Source organism: Notolepis coatsorum (assembly GCF_963971535.1).
Source record: "Notolepis coatsorum genome assembly, chromosome: 12".
In the NCBI taxonomy this organism is placed as follows: Eukaryota; Metazoa; Chordata; class Actinopteri; order Aulopiformes; family Paralepididae; genus Notolepis; species Notolepis coatsorum.
Genome location: NC_140176.1, coordinates 55,988,245 through 56,011,858, shown reverse-complemented (window position 1 = coordinate 56,011,858; position 23,614 = coordinate 55,988,245). Strand labels below are relative to the sequence as shown.

General features: G+C 42.4%; 1 protein-coding gene across 2 annotated transcripts in view; it reads right to left on the bottom strand.

Annotated features, from left to right (window-relative positions):
• dnajc13 (DnaJ heat shock protein family (Hsp40) member C13) overlaps positions 1-23,614 on the bottom strand; it is a 105,900-nt gene that overhangs the window by 66,871 nt on the left and 15,415 nt on the right. For both annotated transcript variants that reach the window (XM_084326410.1, XM_084326411.1), the window contains exons 3-4: positions 5,446-5,521; positions 4,659-4,805 (exon numbers count right to left, since the gene is read on the bottom strand). In XM_084326410.1, coding sequence (XP_084182536.1) covers positions 4,659-4,805; positions 5,446-5,521 — 223 coding nt within the window. The remainder of the gene's footprint in view (positions 1-4,658; positions 4,806-5,445; positions 5,522-23,614) is intronic.

Sequence of the window (23,614 nt, the reverse complement as noted above, 5' to 3'; positions counted from 1 at the left end):
TCTTAGAACTCTTAACTCGATGAGTTGATTTTATCACACGGACAACTTGTCGGGTGGTTGATAAAGTAAATGTATACTTAGGATAAAACACAAGATACTTGTGCAAGAAACGTTTGGATGGGCTTCTCTGGTGGAAAGGCATAATGGTCATTGGTATTTGTTTATTTTTTAAAGCCCTCATTGGTAAACTTCCGCCATACATCACAGCAATGTTGGAATGGAATTCTGGAACCTATTCTACATGTTCAAATTACTGGTTGGTTCTTAGGGTTCCTTCAGTTTGCTCTGAACTAGGGAAAACTGCTTTTTCCTCTGATGCTTCAAACACCTGGAATGTCCTCCAACTGACTCTGAAGCTGAAGATTCTTCCTTCTTTTTCTGCGTTTAAAAGTAGGATCTCAGACCACTGTGTGTCGACTTGTAACCGTCTTAGCTGATCTTCTATGGTTTATTATTATTTTTATTATGCTGATAAACTATGTCATGTTTTGTAAGCTTGTTGCCGCTGTAAATGAGGGTAACCTCAATGTCTTGAGAGTTGAAATAAAGGTTTGAAATTAAATTAAATTAAATATGGTCATCCCACTATGAATTCCTGGCGATGTGATCACATTAATAGTGCAGAATGAGAAATGAGACCACCGACACGTCACCATGGGAAGTCAGATCGACTCCATGAACCATTCTTGCCGGGAGGCTATTTGTTTATTTATCAGTGTGTCTGTTTCCGACCCAAGGAAGAGATACCCTGCGTTGGCATTCCATGGGTCTGACGTGTCTGGCTTCTCTGGTGGTAGTGCATGTTGTGCAAGACCCTAATTTGCACCGTTGTTAATTTTTCTTAATGAATTATATTGTTTACACCATTTATCTTTTCTCATAGTTTTATATTCAGATAAAACTTTATTGCTTATATTTATGTCTTTCTACTATTACCCTGCCCATACCTGTACCTCCCCTCCCCAATGCTGCTATGACAACCGAATTTCCATAAAGGCATACAGTATCTTATCTCATCTTATCTTATTTTATGAAACTGCTACATCAAAAGAACCTATGATCTGCAAGCACTGCAATGCTAAGCTGTGCACGGACCGCACATTGTGTCATTTGTCTGATGCAATTTCTTGTCGTCGACACAGCAAAATCTTAAACCGGGAACTGCCATTTGGGTGTGTACCATGAAAACTCACACAGAGCTCAAAACCCAACAGTAAACAAGATAGCATTGACCCAAGGTGGGAACAGGGTGGAAATAAATCCCAACCTGGCCATCACATAAGAGCAAAATGGCCACCGTGTGAATATGGCCAAGGCCTCAGCATCCCGGCAAAATTTACATTTAGTAATTTAGCTGACGCTTTTATCCAAAGCGACTTACAGGTTCTGTACGACAAGTCAGCAGGAAGGGTACAACTCTTTCAGCTGAGTAACAATGTTACATAATGGGCAGTTTCCAGCAATTATATTCAGGTTTCTCCATGAGCTTATCCCTGCTACTGTAAACGGGGTATGGTGTTTACATCATGCCAATTTATAATTGGAATACTTATATTAACATGCATGTATAATTTGTATTATTATTATTATTATTATTATTATTATTATTATTATTATTATTATTATTATTATATTTATTTATTACAAACACATGAAATTGAATATTACATTTATTAAAAAACAACAAACAAAAAACAGTTAAAACAAATAATATCAACCCAACATGTCCGAAAAGGAGTAGGAAAACGTATTTAATCCTTTAACCCCTTCTCCACTTAGTGACTGCGAACATACATCTCTCTTAAGTCACAATACATATGAACTCACCTGTTGAATATGAAATGTGAATCAGTCACTGGGTGCACGTTCAAAGACAATAGCGCTCACACCCTGTTAACACTTTAATCGCCGGAAACGCCGTAACTCGTCATTGCCCGCCATGCTCATTCTGCCGAAGACGCCGTAACACGTCTTTGATATCAATATTTCAAAAATCTGTGATCGAAATCATATTTCTCCTCCGGGGACCTGAGATATACTGCTGATCTCCACTCAACTCTCTAATGGTTCAAGAGCGCCATCTGGTGGCCGATCAGCAGATCGGCCAAGAGGAAGTGACGCGCCAAACAGGAAGTGCTCATCCATATTTCGTCCGGGCACTCGCGATCGTTAGCCGGACTCCATCTCGACACACTGGATAATCAATCGCTCGCCCTAACTCAATAAACAACGTTATTTGGACGTATATAGTATTATACAACCTGGAAATGGTTCATCTAGATCAACATCCCATAATCGAAAACTGTCTACTCCAAGCTGATCGTCCAACGGCGCGAGGAAGATATGGTAAGATCCAGCGTTATTTTCTAACGTGTTCCATATAAACTGCTCTGATGATCATATGACCCACACTAGGTGAATGATATAACGTTGCCCACGGAATTATAAACGACCCCCCGCCCATCATCAGATCATACGTAGTAACTTCTAGAAGTACCTCCAGTTGAAATTTTTTATCTGGCACCGATCGCTACCAAACTGTATTTGATCATCAATATAATGCATTTGGGGCTATAAATCAAGTTCTGGAGAAAGCTGCAGAAAACGATAAAAACATACTTATACTTTAGACCATATTTTAGTATGAATATGTGAATGAAAAAGTATAACGTTGCTACACCCTGAACAATGGATATAGGACATTGAATGGGCCATAATAATGTCAATTTAGCAATAGAATTTAAAAAGTTATAGCCCTGCAAAGAAGGGGAACTTCTCCATAGACAAATAGAGCTGGCTAGGGATGGTAAATTATGAATTTAACCATGGCGATCAAAGTGTTAACTCATTCAGCGCCATTCACGAGAAAAGTCGGGTTAACTCGCCATGTGTTGAGCGCCAATCATGAGAAAAGTCGGGTTTTAATCGTTATTTCTTTTATTCGCTATATCCATTCATTTTTCATCCATCCAGCCTGATGTTATCATTGGGAATGGGTCTGAGCTCGCAAAGGGCAAATACCGCCACCTACGCCTTCCAGCCGGTATTGCACATCATTGAAATCCCTCCCCCTTGGGCTGTGCAGCGATCTAACAAGTCCGGTCCAGGTTTTCCTTCTCGGGCAAGACTAACGTTATAACACATGGATTTGGGACACTCAGAGCAGCGTGGATTATGCATTTTGGACAAATAACGTTGGATCAATAAACACGATCAATATTTGGAATGGCGATCAGGAATTGGATTAATCTTTTTGCAGTACATCAGAGACCAGGTAAGGACTCTATGTTACCAATCTTGGGTTGATCAGATGTTTCTTTCGCCACCATCGGAGCGTGTGTGTGTGGGTGTGTGTGTGTTTCTGCCGTTGGCTGCGGCCAAGGCACTGAGAAGCGATTTTCAGCCCTGCTTCTGTATCGTGCATAATGACACATATAATACCGATAATCTAGCGTTATTTTCAGAGCGATTCATAAATCAAGCGACAAATGGCACGATTTCTAAGCGCAGTTTGCTCAAGTTTCTTGAGATTAGACAGAACGCTCTGGAAATATACTCATATTCATCACGGTATAAAACGGAAATGTATGTATGAAAAAATTATCTGTTTTGTGCATGTTGACTGGAAGAAACTCACTGACAATCGACGGGTGTATTAGATCCATAGCTATAATATTTCATATAGTTTTAGCACTCGCAAGTTTGGCTTTCTCCCCATTGAACAAAGCGATGACGTTCTACCCAGAAGGTAAACAGCGACCCCTAGGCGCTGAATGAATTAATGATCGTGTCCATTATGTAGAGACTACTGCTCAGCGAGCTATAGGTTTTCATTATGTAGAGACTACTGCTCATTAGGGATGGGTACCTTTCACATTTGAACCGATACCGGTACCGGTACCTGTGAATCGATACCGGTACCCAACGGTACCTTTTTTCGGTACTTTAGTCTCAAGAAATTTAATTTACCTACATCAGTCGTAAAAAAAAAATCCAAACTTCAAATAACTACAATTTCGACAGTTTTCGGCTTGTCATTGCTCCGACTGCTTTGTTGTTGAATCAAGTCAAATCCTAGGTAAGCATATATTGTGCGTGTGAACGTTGACATGAAAAGAAAAAAGTAAAAAAAAGAGAAAAAAATAAAAAAAATAAAATAAAAATCGGTTTCTCACTTGATTCGATACACGGTAGTACCGACGTGTTTCGGTTCGGTACCTCAAAAGTACCGAATTCGGTACCCATCCCTACTGCTCATCGAGCTATAGGTTTTATAATTACCTTTGGAGAGAGTCAACCCGCACACTTACATCCATACAATTCAAATGTATTTATTCAATGTGTCCATGACTTGGCTTGTTGTATATTTGTTGGTACCTAAATTGTCCAGTTCTTGGTGTTGTGTACATTCTTAGTGTTGTGTACATGTCTTAGTATTGTGTACAGTTTTCAGTGTTGCGTACAGTTCTCAGTGTTGTTTACAGTTGCTTAGTGTTGCGTACAGGTGTTAGTATTGTGTACAGGTCTTAGTGTTGTGTACAGGTCTTAGTGTTGTGTACAGTTGCTTAGTGTTGTGTACAGTTCTCAGTATTGTGTACAGGTGTTAGTATTGTGTACAGGTCTTAGTATTGTGTACAGGTGTTAGTGTTGTTCCTCACCAGTGCTTCTGTAAGCAGCTCTGTCCGGTGTTCCGTGGAGAACTTGAGCGTTTCGGACTTCTTGCCGCCCTTGCGGAATGTGAGGTTGAACTCCGTGCCTTGGCCCTTCCCTACCGGGGCGATGCCACAGATGTCTCCATAAGGCCACTAGCATCACAAGAGGGAACAATGAGAAAGCGGGGAAAAAATCACGACTACATTCACATAAAACCAAAGTCCATTTTAATAAACATGCCTATTGTGTGTCTATTATCACATACTGTTATATCTTGTACTGTCCAGTGATGTACCACTGTCCTTGTACCATGCACGTTGGTATGTACTGTGAAACTTTACAAGTTGCTGGTATGTGTCCACACCACTATCACCATGACACATTCCAGTACGTTTACTGTACTTAGCAAATACCATTTATCTGTAGCTTTATTAGACACATATTAAGTGTATATTGAAATTCTTTATTGGGAAAACCACTTGATACAGTATGTAGTTTTTCGAGAGGGTCCCACTAACTGTGTCGAGTACCATTTATCTGTAGCTTTATTAGACACGTATTGACTGTGTCGAGTACCATTTCTGGGTAGCTTTATTAGACACATATTGACTGTCGAGTACCATTTCTGGGTAGCTTTATTAGACACATATTGACTGTGTCGAGTACCATTTCTGGGTAGCTTTATTAGACACATTGACTGTGTACTGTGTAGAATACCATTTCTCAGTAGCTATACAAGACACATATCAACTGTGTCGAGTACCATTTGTGGGTAGCTTGTTGCATACTGACCTGGTTCGTCACCTCTAGCGTTGTGGGGTTGTATGTGGTGATGCCGTGGGTGCCCACTGAGAAGACTCTCTTGTACCTGGAACCAAGATATGACAGCGGTCAGGGAAAACACTTGGGAGTGGATTATCCCATCGTTGTTACAACAGAATAATTACTTTTGTCAACTTCTTGCACCAGTTCATTATGTATTTTATGTATTATTGGACATGTGCACTGTATTCATTATCATCGTTTACTAGGCTGAACCCTGTAAACTTTTACTTCTTTCCAGCATATTTCTAACAGTCCAGCTAAAACCTTTACAATCTGAAAAATCAGAAAAAACTACTTTGAAGGCCGATTATGAAGCTTTAGATCAATTAAGCATTGAGGAAAAACCTCTTCGATTAATCGGACACATTCCTGCCGCGACCCCATTATGAGCCACTTAAGAAGAGACAATAATAAAAAAGGAAATTGAAGCAGCTCAACGACACAAGCGGTGATTCACGTAATAACATTAGCCTGGTCGTTCATTTTAAGGCACTGAAGATTGGGGGAACAAAGAACACCCTCAGAGTAAACAGTGGTGGTGGTATTCCAAATATGTGGAGGTTAGTGTTGGGCTGGTGGACTCAATTATCTCTAGCTAACACAAGGATGTACCGGTATACCAATGTGGGGCCTGTACCACACACTCAATCTAACAAAACTAGAACCCAAGATCAAGAGCCACATGTGAAAGATATCTGCATTTTTGTCACATAGAAGAATGTAAGAGACCTCACTCATGGAGAAGAAATGGACTAGGTTATATCTCAATATATTGTTGTCCGATGACCCTAAATCACATTTTTTAAGTCTCCAGCATGTAGGCCTTGCACGGAATGTTTGTGTAGTTATCTTCCAGCATGGCTGCCTGTAACCATTGGTAACACAATCAAAAGAAAAGTAGGTGAAAAAAAGTAGGTACAAGATCCAGTAATAAAAGACACCAAAGTATTATGTTTTTGTTGATATCATTCTCATATATGAACACATAGCAACCGCTGTTTTGCACATAGCAACTGTTGTCTCTTCCCTTACCCTGTACAAAACAATGCTTGCTATGTTACAGGTAGCCATGCTGGAAGACAAGAGAACTACACAAACAAGGCCTCTGTTGTTCAGCATATGGCCAAAAGCAAAGGATCAGATCTGTACTCTGTACCAGCAGAAATCCTACTTAGAACTTAGAAGGTGACTTAGAAGCCCTAATAGTTGATTAGTCGGTCAGTTTGGTCTTAGTCCATTAGTACGTTTGTATGCATTTTTTCCGTGCTAAAGGAGTTATTTCCTGAAAAGATTATGAGGACATCTCTGGTAAGAAGTAGGTTTAAAAGAGGTCCTTCTGCATTATTGCATGTGGATTTCCTTTTTTCTTTTTTTTGTCCACATGTGGGCCCTCTTGAGGACGATTTTCCACCGGCAGTTTGGCGACCTCTAGTGGCTCGGGTGTGCATATTTTTTAATACAATATATATATATCGAATTAAAGCCCTATTTGTTGCCTGTCGATAGCCGTTTCAAGTGACAATCTGTTCAGTGGTTCTCGAGTTACATGCCGATATGTGTGAGGCGTGTGCCGAAGTACACGGTATTGCGCAAATACCACTCCCGACTCTCAATCATTTGGCGATCTCGAAAATGATTGGAAAGGGTTGTAGCCAATGAGTGTGGCTCTCTAATGATACCCCACGTGAGGATGTACGAATCAGGGATCTAGGTGAAAAGTCATGATTGAAAACAAGAGAAAAACCACAGAATTAATTGAACTCTATGAGGAAAAGGAAACCAGGAACGCTACACATTTTACCAAAATTGCTCCTAAATCCTAATCACTCATTTCTGAACTGATTTTTATGAAATTTGGACATCAGGCTATGGACCCAGGATGTCTTTTCAGCCATACCAATTTTTGGTTCAGACCTATGTTACTCTATTTCTTTATTGCATCAGAAACTTCAGAATGTCATCTTTCAAAAGAGACCAGGCCCATGCATGTGCTATAAGTATAAAGCATAGTATTTTGGTTTGCAAAGAAAGTATGCAGTCCTCAAAAACTAAAACGGACAATTTTGGGAGCTGTTAAGAGGTTAAATGTGTCTATGAAATCAACTAATCGATTAGTCGACAAATTCTATGACTATTATTAGAATTTCTTTAGTCGAGGAGGAAAGCCCTAGGAGGTAGGGACTCAGAAATCCGTTATCAGCTGTGAAAACGTGGCATCAGAGCATCAGTACCAACATCATTCCCTATCAATCCATGATCCCAAAATAGCTCTGGTGCTGAATATAGCTCATCCCATATATAAAGCTCCATTACACTGGACAGACGGCAGAGGCGGAAGGAGAGCAGCCAGTGAATATGCCCCCATCCACTTAGGCCCTTCACATTCTGAGTGGAGCACACACATACCCCCGTCCTCCTGGGCCCTTCACATTCTGAGTGGAGCACAGACACATACCCCCGTCCTCCTGGGCCCTTCACATTCTGAGTGGAGCACAGACACATACCCCCATCCTCCTATAGGCCCTTCACATTCTGAGTGGAGCACAGACACATACCCCCATCCTCCTATAGGCCCTTCACATTCTGAGTGGAGCACACACATACCCCCATCCTCCTATAGGCCCTTCACATTCTGAGTGGAGCACACACACATACCCCCATCCTCCTATAGGCCCTTCACATTCTGAGTGGAGCACACACATACCCCCATCCTCCTATAGGCCCTTCACATTCTGAGTGGAGCACAGACACATACCCCCATCCTCCTGGGCCCTTCACATAATGAGCAAAGCACAGACACATACCCCCATCCTCCTGGGCCCTTCACATTCTGAGTGGAGCACAGACACATACCCCCATCCTCCTGGGCCCTTCACATTCTGAGTGGAGCACAGACACATACCCCCATCCTCCTGGGCCCTTCACATTCTGAGTGGAGCACAGACACATACCCCCATCCTCCTATAGGCCCTTCACATTCTGAGCAAAGCACAGACACATACCCCCATCCTCCTGGGCCCTTCACATTCTGAGCAAAGCACAGACACATACCCCCATCCTCCTGGGCCCTTCACATTCTGAGCAAAGCACAGACACATACCCCCATCCTCCTATAGGCCCTTCACATTCTGAGTGGAGCACAGACACATACCCCCATCCTCCTGGGCCCTTCACATTCTGAGCAAAGCACAGACACATACCCCCATCCTCCTATAGGCCCTTCACATTCTGAGTGGAGCACAGACACATACCCCCATCCTCCTGGGCCCTTCACATTCTGAGCAAAGCACAGACACATACCCCCATCTAGAGCCATATGAAATCCGTTTTATTATTTTCAAAATTCCATTTTATTTTTTCCCAAATTCAGTTTTTTCCGTTTTTATTTTTTCAGAATTCTGTATTTTGCTTTTTATGCTCATTTTACCATCAGAAATAGTGTCTAATAAGTGGGAATGAATAAATGTCTACAATTGAATATGATATAACAGTCCATTTAATGTTTTTAAGTGCTGCAACTCAGAAATACAGTTACATTTTACACAATACTTTTCAAATAATATTGTGACAAAATAAAAATACACATTTCAAGTGTAAACAATAGATACAGCTAGCTACTACTGACATTATCACAATGTCAGTAGCCTAGCTATATCTATTTTATTGTGATGAAATATAGTAATGCATAATTTAGGCACCTTTAGTTTATTTCGTTTATAAAGGACAGTGTATAATGACAATCGTTTGCATTAAACAAATGGATTGCACCAGATTTAGCAAGAAGCTATCATTTCCATCTATAGTCCTATGTACTGTAAAACGTTTCATAGCTATTTAAGTTTATTTCGATTATAAAGGGCAGTGTATAATGACTCGTTTGCATTAAACAAATGGATGGGTGCACTAGATTTAGCAAGAAGCGATCATGTCCTAACGTTATAGCTATTTAATCACAATAGTGTCGCAAGTGTTTTTGTGGCTCCAGTCCACGGAACGTTGACAGAATTAGCAAAACACCTTATCGCCGGAGGCATAAAAGTCATTAGGATACTGCTCTGCTCTGAATTGAGGGCTTATTGGGGAATTTATTAGCTTCTTGACGATGTAAACACCGAAGCAGCGAGACGCTTGGGAGACTGCCTGTGTTGTGTGTAACCCGCTCTAGCGTCCGCCTCCCCGGTCGCGTGTGCACCAAGCGTTCCACCCAAAAACGGAATTTCAGTCCAGATTAGGCCAAATTCTGCAATATTCCACGTTTTGCAGTTGATTCCATTTTTATTGGTCAATTCCGCGATTCCGTCCGCGATTCCGTGAACGCGGATTTCATATGGCTCTACCCCCATCCTCCTATAGGCCCTTCACATTCTGAGTGGAGCACAGACACATGCCCCCATCCTCCTGGGCCCTTCACATTCTGAGTGGAGCACAGACACATACCCCCATCCTCCTGGGCCCTTCACATTCTGAGTGGAGCACAGACACATACCCCCATCCTCCTGGGCCCTTCACATTCTGAGTGGAGCACAGACACATACCCCCATCCTCCTGGGCCCTTCACATTCTGAGTGGAGCACAGACACATACCCCCATCCTCCTGGGCCCTTCACATACTGTACTGAGCAAAGCACACACATACCCCCATCCTCCTAGTCCCTTCACATACTGAACAGTGAACAACACATACACGCTTTTAATTACACCTACACTAACAGCCATGTATGTGTACAGCAAGATAGCTACCTTTCAGTCACTTTCACCAGAGAATGGCTGAGATAAGGCGCAAACCCAGGGAAGCGTGCTAAGAAATGACTATTGCCTGCCACTGCCACACTCGGAGCAACCATCAGTGAGCAACACCGCATTCATAAAGGTAAATCGAGTGTGTTGTGCATGCGTGCGTGTTTACTTACAAATCAAAAGTGTGCCACTGTCAGATGAGCGAGCCAGGCAGCCAGTAAACCCCACCCTGCCTCAGAGAGGCTGAAGACTTTCCGCTAGACTGCATCTCTGATCCCTGTTCCACACATCAGACAGGCTCACTGCTGCTACCAGACAAAGAGAGGCCGAGGCCAGACAATAACAGTGCTGGTCACACAAAGAGAGAAACACATGGAGCCCAAGCTAAACCCTTACCTACTCCGCTGCATCTTCAGCCTATAAAGGCAGAGGGGAAATTCACACTGCATTCAAAGCTGGGATCTACATACTGTATGTTCATAAAAAGTTGGACTTTCTTATTGGACAACTCATATTACATGTTTGTTTTGTTCCAATATTACAAACAAAATATTTAAACAAACCTTTTACAACCTCAAAATTCATGCAGACATTTAGCTCGATATGTTCAGTATTTCTAGCAAAGCCTTCAGTCAGACAATATTTCAGCGATGGTGGAGGCAACCATGCAAGGTGCCAACCTGCTCACCAGGAGCAATTAGGGGTTAAGTTAACTTCGACACACCCAAAGTTGCCCAGGGAGGAGCGGGAATCGAACCAGGAACCTTCCGATAACCAGACGACCGCTCTACCTCCTGAACCACTGACACCCCTGAGCGAAGCATGCGTGAGTGAATGGGTAAAATGTGAGCAACAAATTGTAAAGCGCTTTGGATAAAAGCGCTAAATAAATGCACCATATACCATTTACTGATCGACTCTAAGGGAAGTGTGCAAGACTGCACCCTCATAAAGGTTGGACCGTGTGACAGTGAGAAGCACAGACCATCACTGGAAAGAAGACCATACCAACCACATGCACGGAAATCCTGCGAGACCAATTCTCGAGTGCTATAACTTCTGCTGTGAGTCAGCGCACTACGCAGAAACGAGTGAAGCGGCGTTGATTTGAGCCAGCGCGGGGGACAGAAATCATTCTGACACAACAGGAAATGAGGAAGGATGAAATTGTGTCCGGTCATACTCCCCATGTTCTGCTGTAATGTTATTGAACAGATTTGCAACTGAGGAACAACTGAGTGAGCATGTCTAACCTAGTAGTCTGTGGTACCCGTGTTGCACTGTGTTCAAGTGTCCACTAGCGCTGCTCCATTATGGAAAAAATTACAATCACGATTATTTTGATCGATATTGAAACCCACGATTATTAAACAACATTACTCATTGATTTGAGAACATCCTATGATAACAACTGCATTTGTTTGACCTTTCTTCTCGACCAAAGGCTGCCTTTCTGTCATCTTCTATAATAAGTTACCAAAGATGTTTCAAAAAAAATTGAGCAACTAACAATGTGATAATCGCTTCATCCTGATTGTTGTTTTCATTATAGTGGAAAGAAAAAAACGTAATTGAAATTGAAACTCGATTAGTCGCCCAGCCCTTAGCATCCACCAAGTACATTACTTGCCCACCGCCCCCACCAGTGTATGCTTCTTCCTTTTGTTAATGGAAATAAAAACCCATTTTAGTTTTCGCATATCAGTGCCCACATTCATCAAATAAACAAAACTCTTCATTTGTAAAACAGTAAGTGTGTTATCAATACTTAGTCAGATAACATTATAAACTGAAAGCGTGCGTCTGCTCCGTCTGCACAGAGTAGCAGAGTAGATTTCACTTCTACTTCGGAGAGGGAGAGAAAGAAGACTCAACGCAACAGGTTACACAACGATAAGAGAAAGAGTTGGCAATATTTAAAACTAGGGATGTTCGATATTGGCTTTTTTACCGATACACCGATATTGTCCAACTCTTAATTTCCAATACCGATATCAACAGATACCGATATATGCAGGGTCCCCCCCCCCCTCCCCCCCCCCCAAAAACGGAATAATTTCAGGTAATTAACATTACATAATTTGTAGTGAAAACACAACATAATGCATACTTTTGACAATAAATAAAATCAGAATTTGTTCTTACTTGCTTGCCTGTGTAAATAAAGGTTAAATAAATGGGGAAAAAAAATATATATATATATATATATATTTTTTTTTAAACCGATACCGATCATTTCCGATATCACATTTTAATGCCAATATCGGTAGGCCGATAATATCGGACATCCCTATTTAAAACCAAATGCAAATAGGGAAGCTGCTAACATTAATGAGGCGATCTGTAAACGCTGTATGATGAAGGAAGCTGGGCCCCGCCTCGCAGCAGTGACAGCTGGACTAGATAAAAGCTCACAAGGCAGACCAGCAACAGTGTGTTTCACCGTGCACTAGACCAGGGGTTCTCAAACTTTTTTATACCACGACCCCATTTTATTTAGGAATTTTTTTGGTGACCCCACACTTAATGTATCGCGTAATTTCAACATGGAATTAAGGAATATCAAAATAAAAGCACACGTTGTTGAACTTGAGCATGCATATTTATTAGAACATTTAATTACAGCACTATTTAGCACACATTTATAAAACGAGGCATATTTGGCCAAAATATGTTGCCAGAACATACATCTATATATAGATTTAAAAATAAATGTACTTGCCAATGCGCAAGTACCGTCACCTACCCACGACCCCACTTTGGGTCGCAACCTGTAGTTTGAGAACTGCTGCACTAGAGGGACTGTGAGCACTCGCATTGTTCAAAGTAAGGGGAAGATCTAAAGATCCAAGGCTGCAGCTACATTGATCCGTCAATGACCGGATAGAGAATTGACGGAAGGCATTACCGTCCGTTGGTTTATTTTCAAAATAGAACCTAACAACTCTATCCGACAAATGGATACTCCGCACTGAAACTGAATTTAAAAACGTAGACGGACAGACACAGCGGATCAATGTAGCCGAATAACGTTAAAGATCAAAATAAGTGCTTTACAGATATTGGGCATCACTAGGGGTGGGAATCACCAGTTTCATCACGATATCGATTATTTGGACAACGATACGATATTTGCCGATATCACAAAGTCTGCCACGATACGATACGATTCGATTCAGGTGCCTGCGATCGATATGAGACGATATTATGTGCCCATTTAACACAATCAGTCACATTTAGATCAACTAAAAAAAGGCTACGGAAATATCAATTGACGTTTTTATTTTTGAGCTCTTCCAGACATTTAAATGAAAAACAATCTATTGTTTTTAATACAAATAGACCTCCTGTTCACCGTTTTTGGTTTGTTTTTCTTATATTTATTATGTATTCATGTTTAAATATCAACATTATCTGTCCATCCTCAGTAACACATACACACACACACACACGTACGGCCCCTCCTCCTCCTCCTGCCCCTCCTGCACCCATGTAAACAAGAGGCTCCAGCTGCCTCCGGCAACAGTCTGCTCTGGTGCATGCGACGTGAGCAAACGTTGGCTACCTACCGAGCTAACGTTACTGTTTAAACTAAATGACCCAGTCAACTAATACATGAGGCAACGTTATCTAGCTGGCTAGCTACTGATAGCTGCTGATATCAACAAATGCTCCAGCAATAGTCGAGTGCATGATAAGTTACCTCCGTTGACTCGTTAGCTCACGTTAGCTCTAAACTAAATAGTTCACTGAGGCGTTGTCTTAACGTTATCTAGCCGGCTAGCAGTAGCTACAGATAGCTCCTGATATCAATGTCTTATAACATTGATTCGATGCGTATTCGAGCTGAGGGCATGCTGAATGTGATTTATACCAATAGGGTCCAGCTGCAGCGCCGGAGAATCCTGGCCGTAGCTGGAGGCTACTCGAGTACACACAGACAGTGGAGCTGTTTGCAGATAGCGAGCATTTTGACTTGTTGCGTGGTGGCGATGTCTCGCAGATAATACAACTACAAGTATGATTATATAATATATATTTTTTATAAAAAATTAAATAAAAATAAATTATATATACCTATATATATTTTTGTTTTTTTATATACCAAAAACGATCTGTATCGATCGGTATCGGCCAATATGGCTCATAGACGATCGGTATCGGTGGCAAAAAACGTGATCGGGGCATCCCTAGCAGCTAACGTAACGTTAATTAGATCTGCAACGTGGGCATAAAGGAACGGCGACGATGCAAAGCATGTTAGATGCATTTGACCCGTTGCGGGGAAAAAACTGCACAGACTTATATCGGGTCGCAAAATAGACGCTCTGTAGCGCTTAGGGATGGGTACCGAATTCGGTACTTTTGAGGTACCGAACCGAAACACGTCGGTACTACAGAGTATCGAATCAAGTGAGATACCAAAAAAAATAATTTATTTTTTTTACTTTTTTCTTTTCATGTCAACGTTCACACGCACAATATATGCTTACCTAGGATTTGACTTGATTCAACAACAAAGCAGTCGGAGCAATGGCAAGCCGAAAACTGTCGAAATTGTAGTTATTTGAAGTTTGGATTTTTTTTTTACGACTGAGGTAGGTAAATAAAATTTCTTGAGACTAAAGTACCGAAAAAAGGTACCGTTGGGTACCGGTATTGATTCACAGGTACCGGTATCGGTTCAAATGTGAAAGGTACCCATCCCTAGTAGCGCTGTTCTGCTGTAATGTCTACACAGAGTTTCACACTACTGGGCGCGGGCGGATATAAATAAAGCTGGGAACGATGTTAGGGGGCGGATACGAATCACCGGATTTTCAAAATAAGAGTATCGATCTTTTTAAGTTGCATCGATCCTATTTGATTATTGATAATAGATCAATATATCGATCTGGATCGATGTATCGTCCCACCCCTAGGAATCACCTTGTAAAATGTCAGGTGTAACCGGTAACTAGGGTTGGGCACCGAGAACCGGTTCTGATAGTGTGAATAGTATGAAAAAATTCAAGATTAAAAAAAAATTATAATAATCTCCTGCGAAATAAGCTGTGACCTGTTTTGACCTGCACCTCAAATAATCGGAATCGAGAATCGTTTAGAACAGGAATCGAAATGGAGAATCGGAACCGGAATCGTTCAAATCCAAACGATGCCCAACCCTATCGGTAACACCGGTGTCTCATGAGTTTATTAACCGGTGGGAACATTTCCTCACAGTGGCATCCCTAGCTGACACACCATATGTGTCAAACTCGTGGCCCGCCACGGCATTTTATGAGAGCGTTCGGGGGCAGTCGCGGCAGTTTGCGCTCGTCTGTCTGCGCTCGTCTGTCTGCTGCATTTTTTGCCGTGCAACAAATACATTGTCGGAAAGTTTTATTTGCCGCCTTTCGATCATCACCTCACTCAACGCATTGCGTGCTTCGGGTCTCGAGTTACGAGACAAGAAGACGAACAAGTTCTTTGTTTTGACTCACGCGTCTGAATGAAAGTAGACGGCCATTTTGGATAATCACGCTGAATTATTGCGGTACACACATTACAAAAACCTTTGTAAAAGGGCGGCCGGGTAGCACAGCGGACTAAGCGTCTGTCTACCACTGCAGACAGGGTTCGAAATTAACGGGGGCTTGGGGCATAATGCCCTTGAAAATGGCCAAAATGCCCTCGAAAATCAGTTAAGGGGGGCACAAAATGCCCCTGACAGTTTACTAATTATATATATTTATCCGGTAATGGCGCGTCTGTGTATCGTACGGTTCAGATGACGCGCAAATAAAAAAAATTCATTTGGCGGAGGTGAGCACTGGCTGCAGCAGCACTGCAGCTGAGCCAGGTGCTAGTCAGTTTGTGTACAAATGGCAAGCACAATCTAAATCAATCTTCATTACTACTTTAAAAACATAGCCATTAACATTACATAGGCATACACACATCTTGCCATAGCGTTAGCAGTTTGTACAACACGACGCACGTTTTAACTATAGAATCAGCCCGCGAGGTAATAGTCAACGAAATGTTACCGTAGCTACTAGCTAGCAGAGGAGGAAATGGGAGTCTGAGAGGCGGGGTGTTTAAAGACAATGATAGGCGTTTATTCAACATCCAAGAAGGCTAACATACAACTGTGTTTTACTAACTCCAACCGGGACTATTGCCGCTTTCCCACTGCATGCCATCACCTCCTAACGTTACCGGAGCTACCGGAGCTGATAATAACATTGCCTGAGCTGAAGGTGCGTGCGTGACACTAAAATGTCCGTGGGGACCCGGCGCCAACCCATAGATAGTTCCAACTCACCGAATTACGTAATCCACCACAGTTGCACTCAATATTTAAATAATGTTAGTCTAAATAAATGTAGACAGATACATAATAATTTCAAGCAGAACACGAATCTTTCCATTAAGAACTGACAATCAGGGAATTTAAACATGGTTGACATTGTTTTTTTGTGTTTATATTAAAGAAAGGAAAGTCTAGTGCTGGCTGAGCATATTGTTTGTTTGCACTAAGTTAATACTACAAATGTAGCCTATATTTTTCAGTCAGTTCGGTCTTTGTGTGCCAAACATTATTTAAGGCTGTAAACACTAACACTGTAAACTTTTTTATTTTTTTTTAATAAATGAGAAGCATGTTTAGATTTGAGTGTTACATTTTTTTTTATAAAAATTTACGTATATCGAACCGAACTGAAAACCGTGACCCCAAAACCGTGATACGAACCGAACCGTCCATTTTGTGAACCGTCCCACCCCTACCGTTTATCATAAAAATTCAGTGCCCCCGAAATACAAAAAAAAGCCCCCGAAAATCAATTAAGGGGGGCAAATAAAGCCCTTGAAAAAAAATGTTAATTTCTAACCCTGACTGCAGAGACACTGGTATCGAATCCGGCTGTCAGCAGTGCCTCCGGCTTGGCCGGTCGTCGTACTGACTCAATTGGCAGAGTCAGCGGGAGGGAAGCCGGTGGGTGGTAATCTGGTCGTTGTAAACAGCGACTCCTACAGGTCGGTCAGGGCGCCTGCACAGCGAGGGAGGGAAATGGTGAAGGTAGTGTGACCTCCCACGCGTTACACTTCACCAATGAGAGTCCTCGCTGCCAGGTGAAAAGAGGCTGCTGGCTGTCTCCTATGTATCGGAGGAAGCATGTGATAGACTTCAGGGCTCCCTAGACCGACCAGTGGGGGGCACATGCTCGCAACGACCAGGAAGGGGAGGGGGGAATTGGCATAACGACTAAATTGGGATGGGAGGAAAATACAGAAAGTGGATAAAAAAAAATACAAAGAGTACAATCTACGTCTGCATTTTGACACAAAGTGTCCAATAATTAAAAGGCAGACTGAAATCGCAGCAGAGTATGTTCACAGGAGCTACAGCCAAAAACCATGCAGCAGTGAAAGCTAGCTTTATTGTGGCTGAATAAGTATTGTCTGAACTGTCAGATGCAAACTGGCTGTGTGACTTTGCCATGTTGTGTGACATAACCGAGCATCTCGCCTAACTGAATCAGAAGCTGCAGGGACGCAAACAAGTCCCTCCCAAAACTTGACCAATATTAGTTGTGAACTGAGACGACCCTTATTTTGTATTTTTTTAGTACAGTTACAGTTGTGTGTTCATGCAGACACGTGTTTTCTGTAATCAAACTATCTCCCATTAGTTGTATGTATGGCCTCTGCAAGGTTGTGTGTAGGGATGCACCGAATGGGAAATTCTTGGCCGAAACCGATACAGAAAATAGGAAACAGTTGGCCGAAAACCGAATGCCGAAAGGCCGAAAATGATTCATAGAATAGAATTTTTTTTTACCAATGTTGTTCAGCTACCTGATTATGGAAAAACTTAACTTAAATAATAAATAATCACTATTATGGGTCGATAAAACATTTATTCAGCACTTCTGAATGCATACAGTACATTAATTCCAAGTCAAGTGGCGGACATCTGTGCTCTACTGAGCGCACCTTTCTAGTCCGCTCTCTTGACTTTGGCACAGTAGACGCGCAACGTGTATTCTCGAGAATGATAATAATAATAATGCTCTTCAGATTATATTATCAACGACAGACAGCGTCAATGTGAGAAACACAATCCCCCCCCCCCTCTTAAGTTAACCGCGACGGGCATATAGTAAATAAGGATATAAAGCATGTTAAAGACGCATTTATTGGACGCGTTGCGCGCTGAGTTTACATAGAAACAGTGCGACACATAGAAACAGCGCGCATGTAATGACTGAAGCCACGTTTTGATGACATCATCACAACAACACGCGTTAGGTTACAGGTTGTTTCTGTTTCGGTGATATATTTTCGGTGAAAAAACTCTTTCGGCCGAAAACTTTCGGTGGCCGAAATTTCGATGCATCCCTAGTTGTGTGCATTTGTTTTTGTAAAATGATCTGTGCCACATGTTCTTAGCAGCTCAAACTTGTTGGTTGCACCATAGTTCTGCCCCTCTTGACTGTGACAAAAAGGTTTTGAACAAACTTAATGTCATAGCTTGTATTTTATGATATTCTTCTTGGTTATTTAATTGAATGGTTTGATCATTGATTGATGGAGTACTATGGGGTACTATGCATGCAATATGTGTAACTTGAATAAGTAATAAATACAGAAACAATATATTTAACAATATGTAAAGGAATAGTTACATTTATTTTACATTACATTAACATTTACACAGTCTTTGGCCCTTTGAGGACAACCATAATGCTGATGTGGCCCTCAGTGAAAATGAGTTGGACCCCTGGTCTACAAAGTGCAATGCTTCCCCACACATACCGATATCCCCACCACGATATCAGACAGACCCACCACAATCCCCTCAAGGTGTAATATATCATATATGCTCTGTTCCTTTCTATTCTTATTTCTTACCCTGCCCAGTGTCCTACCACCACAAATCACCAGTGAGCCACCATGCATTCCCACTAAGGCTATGTTTACACTGCAACCCTTTGTGCTCAAACCCTGATTTGTTGCTCAGATAAAAAATTTGTTTGGCTGTTCACATGATAAAATGTTTAAATGGTCACGCTCCTTTTGCTTGTACAGAAGGATCACCCCAAATTATATGGTAAACACCTTACTGTCCCTCCACAGACCACTTCCATCACGGACAGCTCTGTCTTCCATGTTTGTATTGTGACTCTCGCCAGCACAGAATTGTGATGAATGTCAATGAGTGATGTAAAAGTCATGAATTCTGTTCAAACTGAGGTTGATTTTTTTTATTTAATTTTTTTAATCTGACCTGTATCAGATTTAAGACCAACCACATATGAAAGTGGCCGAAATCGGAATTCCATGTGATTTGTGGTGTTCACAATGTTCAGAGTCACATGAGCAAAAATAAATAAATATATATTCCTAAAATCTGAACCAAACCCAAAAAACGAATTGTGAACGTAGCCTAAGTCAGCAGAGAAACAGGAAGTCACACCTACAACAACCGAGGCCTAGTGATAGTTTTTCAAATGAAACTGTGAGTTTCAAAGTGAGAGAGAGTCTTTTGGAGAAGGTAGGTTTCTTAACCTAATGTAGTCCCTGGGAGGCAAGGTTGTCTGTGTCTTCTGACTGCTAGACACCTTGACAGGTAAAACTATTTTCTATTCCAAGATAAAACGTTTGGCTGGTAGACTGAATTTATGAATGCACCAGCCACCGTAGGTGTCAGCCGATCAGTCAGTCAGTCAAACAGTCAAACAGTTAAGACAGAGAGTTGCCCAAAGCGAGGCTGACTGAGGTCAGGTGGAGTCTTGGTAGAGTATCTCTGGACTCTGCATCCCAATAGCAACAGGGAAACACCTCTATCCTCAACCCTAAAGGTCCGTCCATCACTCAACACGACAGCTGCCTCTAGTACACCAGCCTTTCGCTTACACCCCCCCCCCCCCCCCCCCCATCCTTTTCCCCGCACCAGAGGCCCAGAGTACTGCTCTGGGAGCTGTAGGTCTATAAGAAGGCCTCTCTGACCTTGGTGCTCAGTGGCAGGCTGAGCTGGGCCTCGTCACATGCCTGGTTAATTATTCATTCTCTGTGGCTGAATTGCATTTATTTTTATTTTGGCAGACGGACCATCTCTCTGCCCGAGCGCTGCATGGCGTGCGACGGGGCTCCTGTATGATCTACGTACAGATGGTGGAGTGGCATTACAGATAGATCACTGGAACAATCGTCACGTCACTTCATCCATCTCAGTCATCATCCCTGGCTGCTATTAAGATTTTGGTGGAAGAATATCATGGTAAGACTAAATTAATAAATTAGATGCAAAAGTGAAAAGTGAGTTCTATCTAGTAGGAACATTCCACTAAACTGTTTGGTTTGAACCACTTTCCTCACTTGAGTCGGAATCGTCGAGTAATAATAATAACATCTTAAGAGTGAAACCTTGAAGATCCTCTTCTGTAACGACGGCCTGGTCTGAGATCAGTCCAGCGACGCTATGCTGAGAGTCTCTTTAAAAGCAATAACAGCGTGGGAGAACTCTTACAGAAGCACACTTGAAGGCCAGTCCTTCCCATCAATAGATAACTACAGTAAAGGGCGCATATTGAACAATCATGTCAGATGATGGTGCTTTTCCCGGGTAAAGTGCACCGGTCACCAACACTGTGCAGCAGCAGCACTATATAAAAATGCTCCAACACTATATGGCGCAGGCTGACTGCATTACAAAGCCATGCGGTGACAAGCACCACAGAGGGACAATAAGACACAGACTACAGCTGGAGGAGCCAATGTCAGCCGCTTGCTGGCTGCTAGGATACAGTTATGTGGGCGCACACACACACACACTGCTGCATACACACAGAGATAAACACATACCACGCACACACAAACACACACCAAGCACACAAAGAACAGGCCACATTTGCATTTGACAATTCGTCAGTGTTAGCGCATGTAGAACAAAAACGTGGGAAGGCGAGGAGGAGCATGGGTAGGGGAGGGGAAGGCGTTTATGGTAGATTATGTTACCAGTGTGTAATAGGGTCCATGAACATTAAAACTCTTCAATAAAGGAAATGTATGAGGAAGAGCACATTATAGAACACGATAGACAGCAACAGATCCCTGTAAGTGGTCCGACACGCGGCACAGAAGAGCCAACGTGTCACTTCTTCATTCATCATTACATCATGTTGAAACAGCGGTGCTGCACACACACAAAAAAATACGGTTTTGCTTTCCTTTCCACCTCTAGGATTTCAGAATAACGCTCAACATTTAGCAACTTCCTGAAACTGAACCAAGCCTCTGAACAAACCACCCATGTGACGTGCATTCTGTCTCTCTCTCTCCACAACGATGACGAGACCGAAACATGTCTTACAGGAGGGGCCAACAAGTCTTACAGGAGGGGCCAACATGTCTTAGAGGAGGGGCCAACAAGTCTTACAGGAGGGGCCAACATGTCTTAGAGGAGGGGCCAACATGTCTTAGAGGAGGGGCCAACAAGTCTTACAGGAGGGGCAAACAAGTCTTACAGGAGGGGCCAACATGTCTTAGAGGAGGGGCCAACATGTCTTAGAGGAGGGGCCAACAAGTCTTACAGAAGGGGCCAACAAGTCTTACAGGAGGGGCCAACAAGTCTTACAGGAGGGGCCAACAAGTCTTACAGGAGGGGCAAACAAGTCTTACAGGAGGGGCCAACATGTCTTACAGGAGGGGCCAACAAGTCTTACAGGAGGGGCAGACAAGGCCAGGATAATGATAGGAAAAGATGCAGCCATGGCATATAATGTTATCACGTAAATCCAGCCAAGCCTGAAAGTCTAGCCACACTTTCAGGACAGTATAAATGTCGCTATTCTTTTCTAATTTGTTCCCTCATTTCCCTGCATCTAAAGGGGATGTGGCCTACGACTCGGAGCCTTTTAATTGATTTAACAGCCATTACAATCAGCCGGTCAATTAGATTAGCAAGCACTGTAATTGGAGACTTTACTTCACGTCGCAGGGTCCGTTCAGTGGCTAAGCTATGGGAAGGTAGGAGATGTCAACCCATGTGAGCTATAGGTCTACTAACCTAAATCTACAATCTGTCCACAACAAATAATGGAAGTATTAGGCCTGACGTGAGATACGGCAGCAGCTAAGCGCCCCTTATGCTGGACCTACAAATATGGGGGGGGGGGGGGGGGTCTCATTTAGAAAGATTATCCTAAACTTCTTCAACTTGCACATCCACATTTTTCTAAAGCATAATTCATACAACATTCTGCGTTAATTAAAAGCATCTTGCATACCTTAAATCTATAATTCACATTGGGCAAATGAAGTTATGAAAAGGTGAAATGCAATCATAAACCTTTTCAGTTCCAAATAGAGATGCGTTTGTGGGCTGATGTCAACGCCATTCATATTGCCGCAGTTCCAGACTGCTGAGTTATAGCCTGGTCATTAACAATTCAGCGTGTGCGTGCACGGTCCACCATGACGGTTCGCACAAGGCTCACTACGCTCTCAAGCGTGTCATACCCCAACGTGACGAGCAGGTTAATGTGCACATGTCCTCGAGACCCGATAGAGCCGCAAGCGTTTCCACGCCACGTTTCACGCCGAGTGAAATGTCAAAAGCCTACTTTGATGTCATTTTCTACATAGAGTAGCGGGCGGCACGGTGTAAGATTGAAAATGATCCGTCAGACCACTCTATAGCAATGAGGCCTGGCCTGTACACGTAAAACCATTAAGGAATTCAAAAGGAGGTGGTGATTTGTATCCTTCCTAGTCAGACCTGCAAAGGAGCGCGAAACAGGATAAATACTTGATGATTGGGGCAGCCACTGAGAGAAGCCCTTTGTGTACAACATGGAGATGCTCGTTAGCCTACCGTACACATCAGTCAAATCTAATATAGCGGTGCGAGCCGGAGTCACAGGATTCTAAGGCAGAACAATTAAGAGCACCGAATGGAGAGGAAATGTTGTTGATGCTCGGCGGCAGACGGATGAAATGAGAGGAGATGAGAGGCATTCTTCAGGTGCTGGGGGAATCTGTGCTTCGCTTCCCCCCCCCCTCCCCTCACAGAACACAGAACAAAAGTAATTTTGCACCGAGACGAGAGGGCGCGCTAATCAAGGTTGATTGTGACTGAAGTCTGCTTCTAGGCACCTACTCATGTACACCTACTCTAGTCTGTACACAGTGAAGAGATTTCTCACTCTGGAATCCTCCTCAGCTGAAGCGTCCTATTGGCGAATACTTTAACACAGTAAGATTCTCATTAAAAGGGGAACAACAGAAAATGTATATTGTTTAGGGGGTAATACAACATGTTTTACAAAAACTAAAATGTCAAACTAAACTAAATCTTAAGATTAAATGTTTTGAGAGTTTTTGGGACCTGCAAGATTATGTACAAAATAAA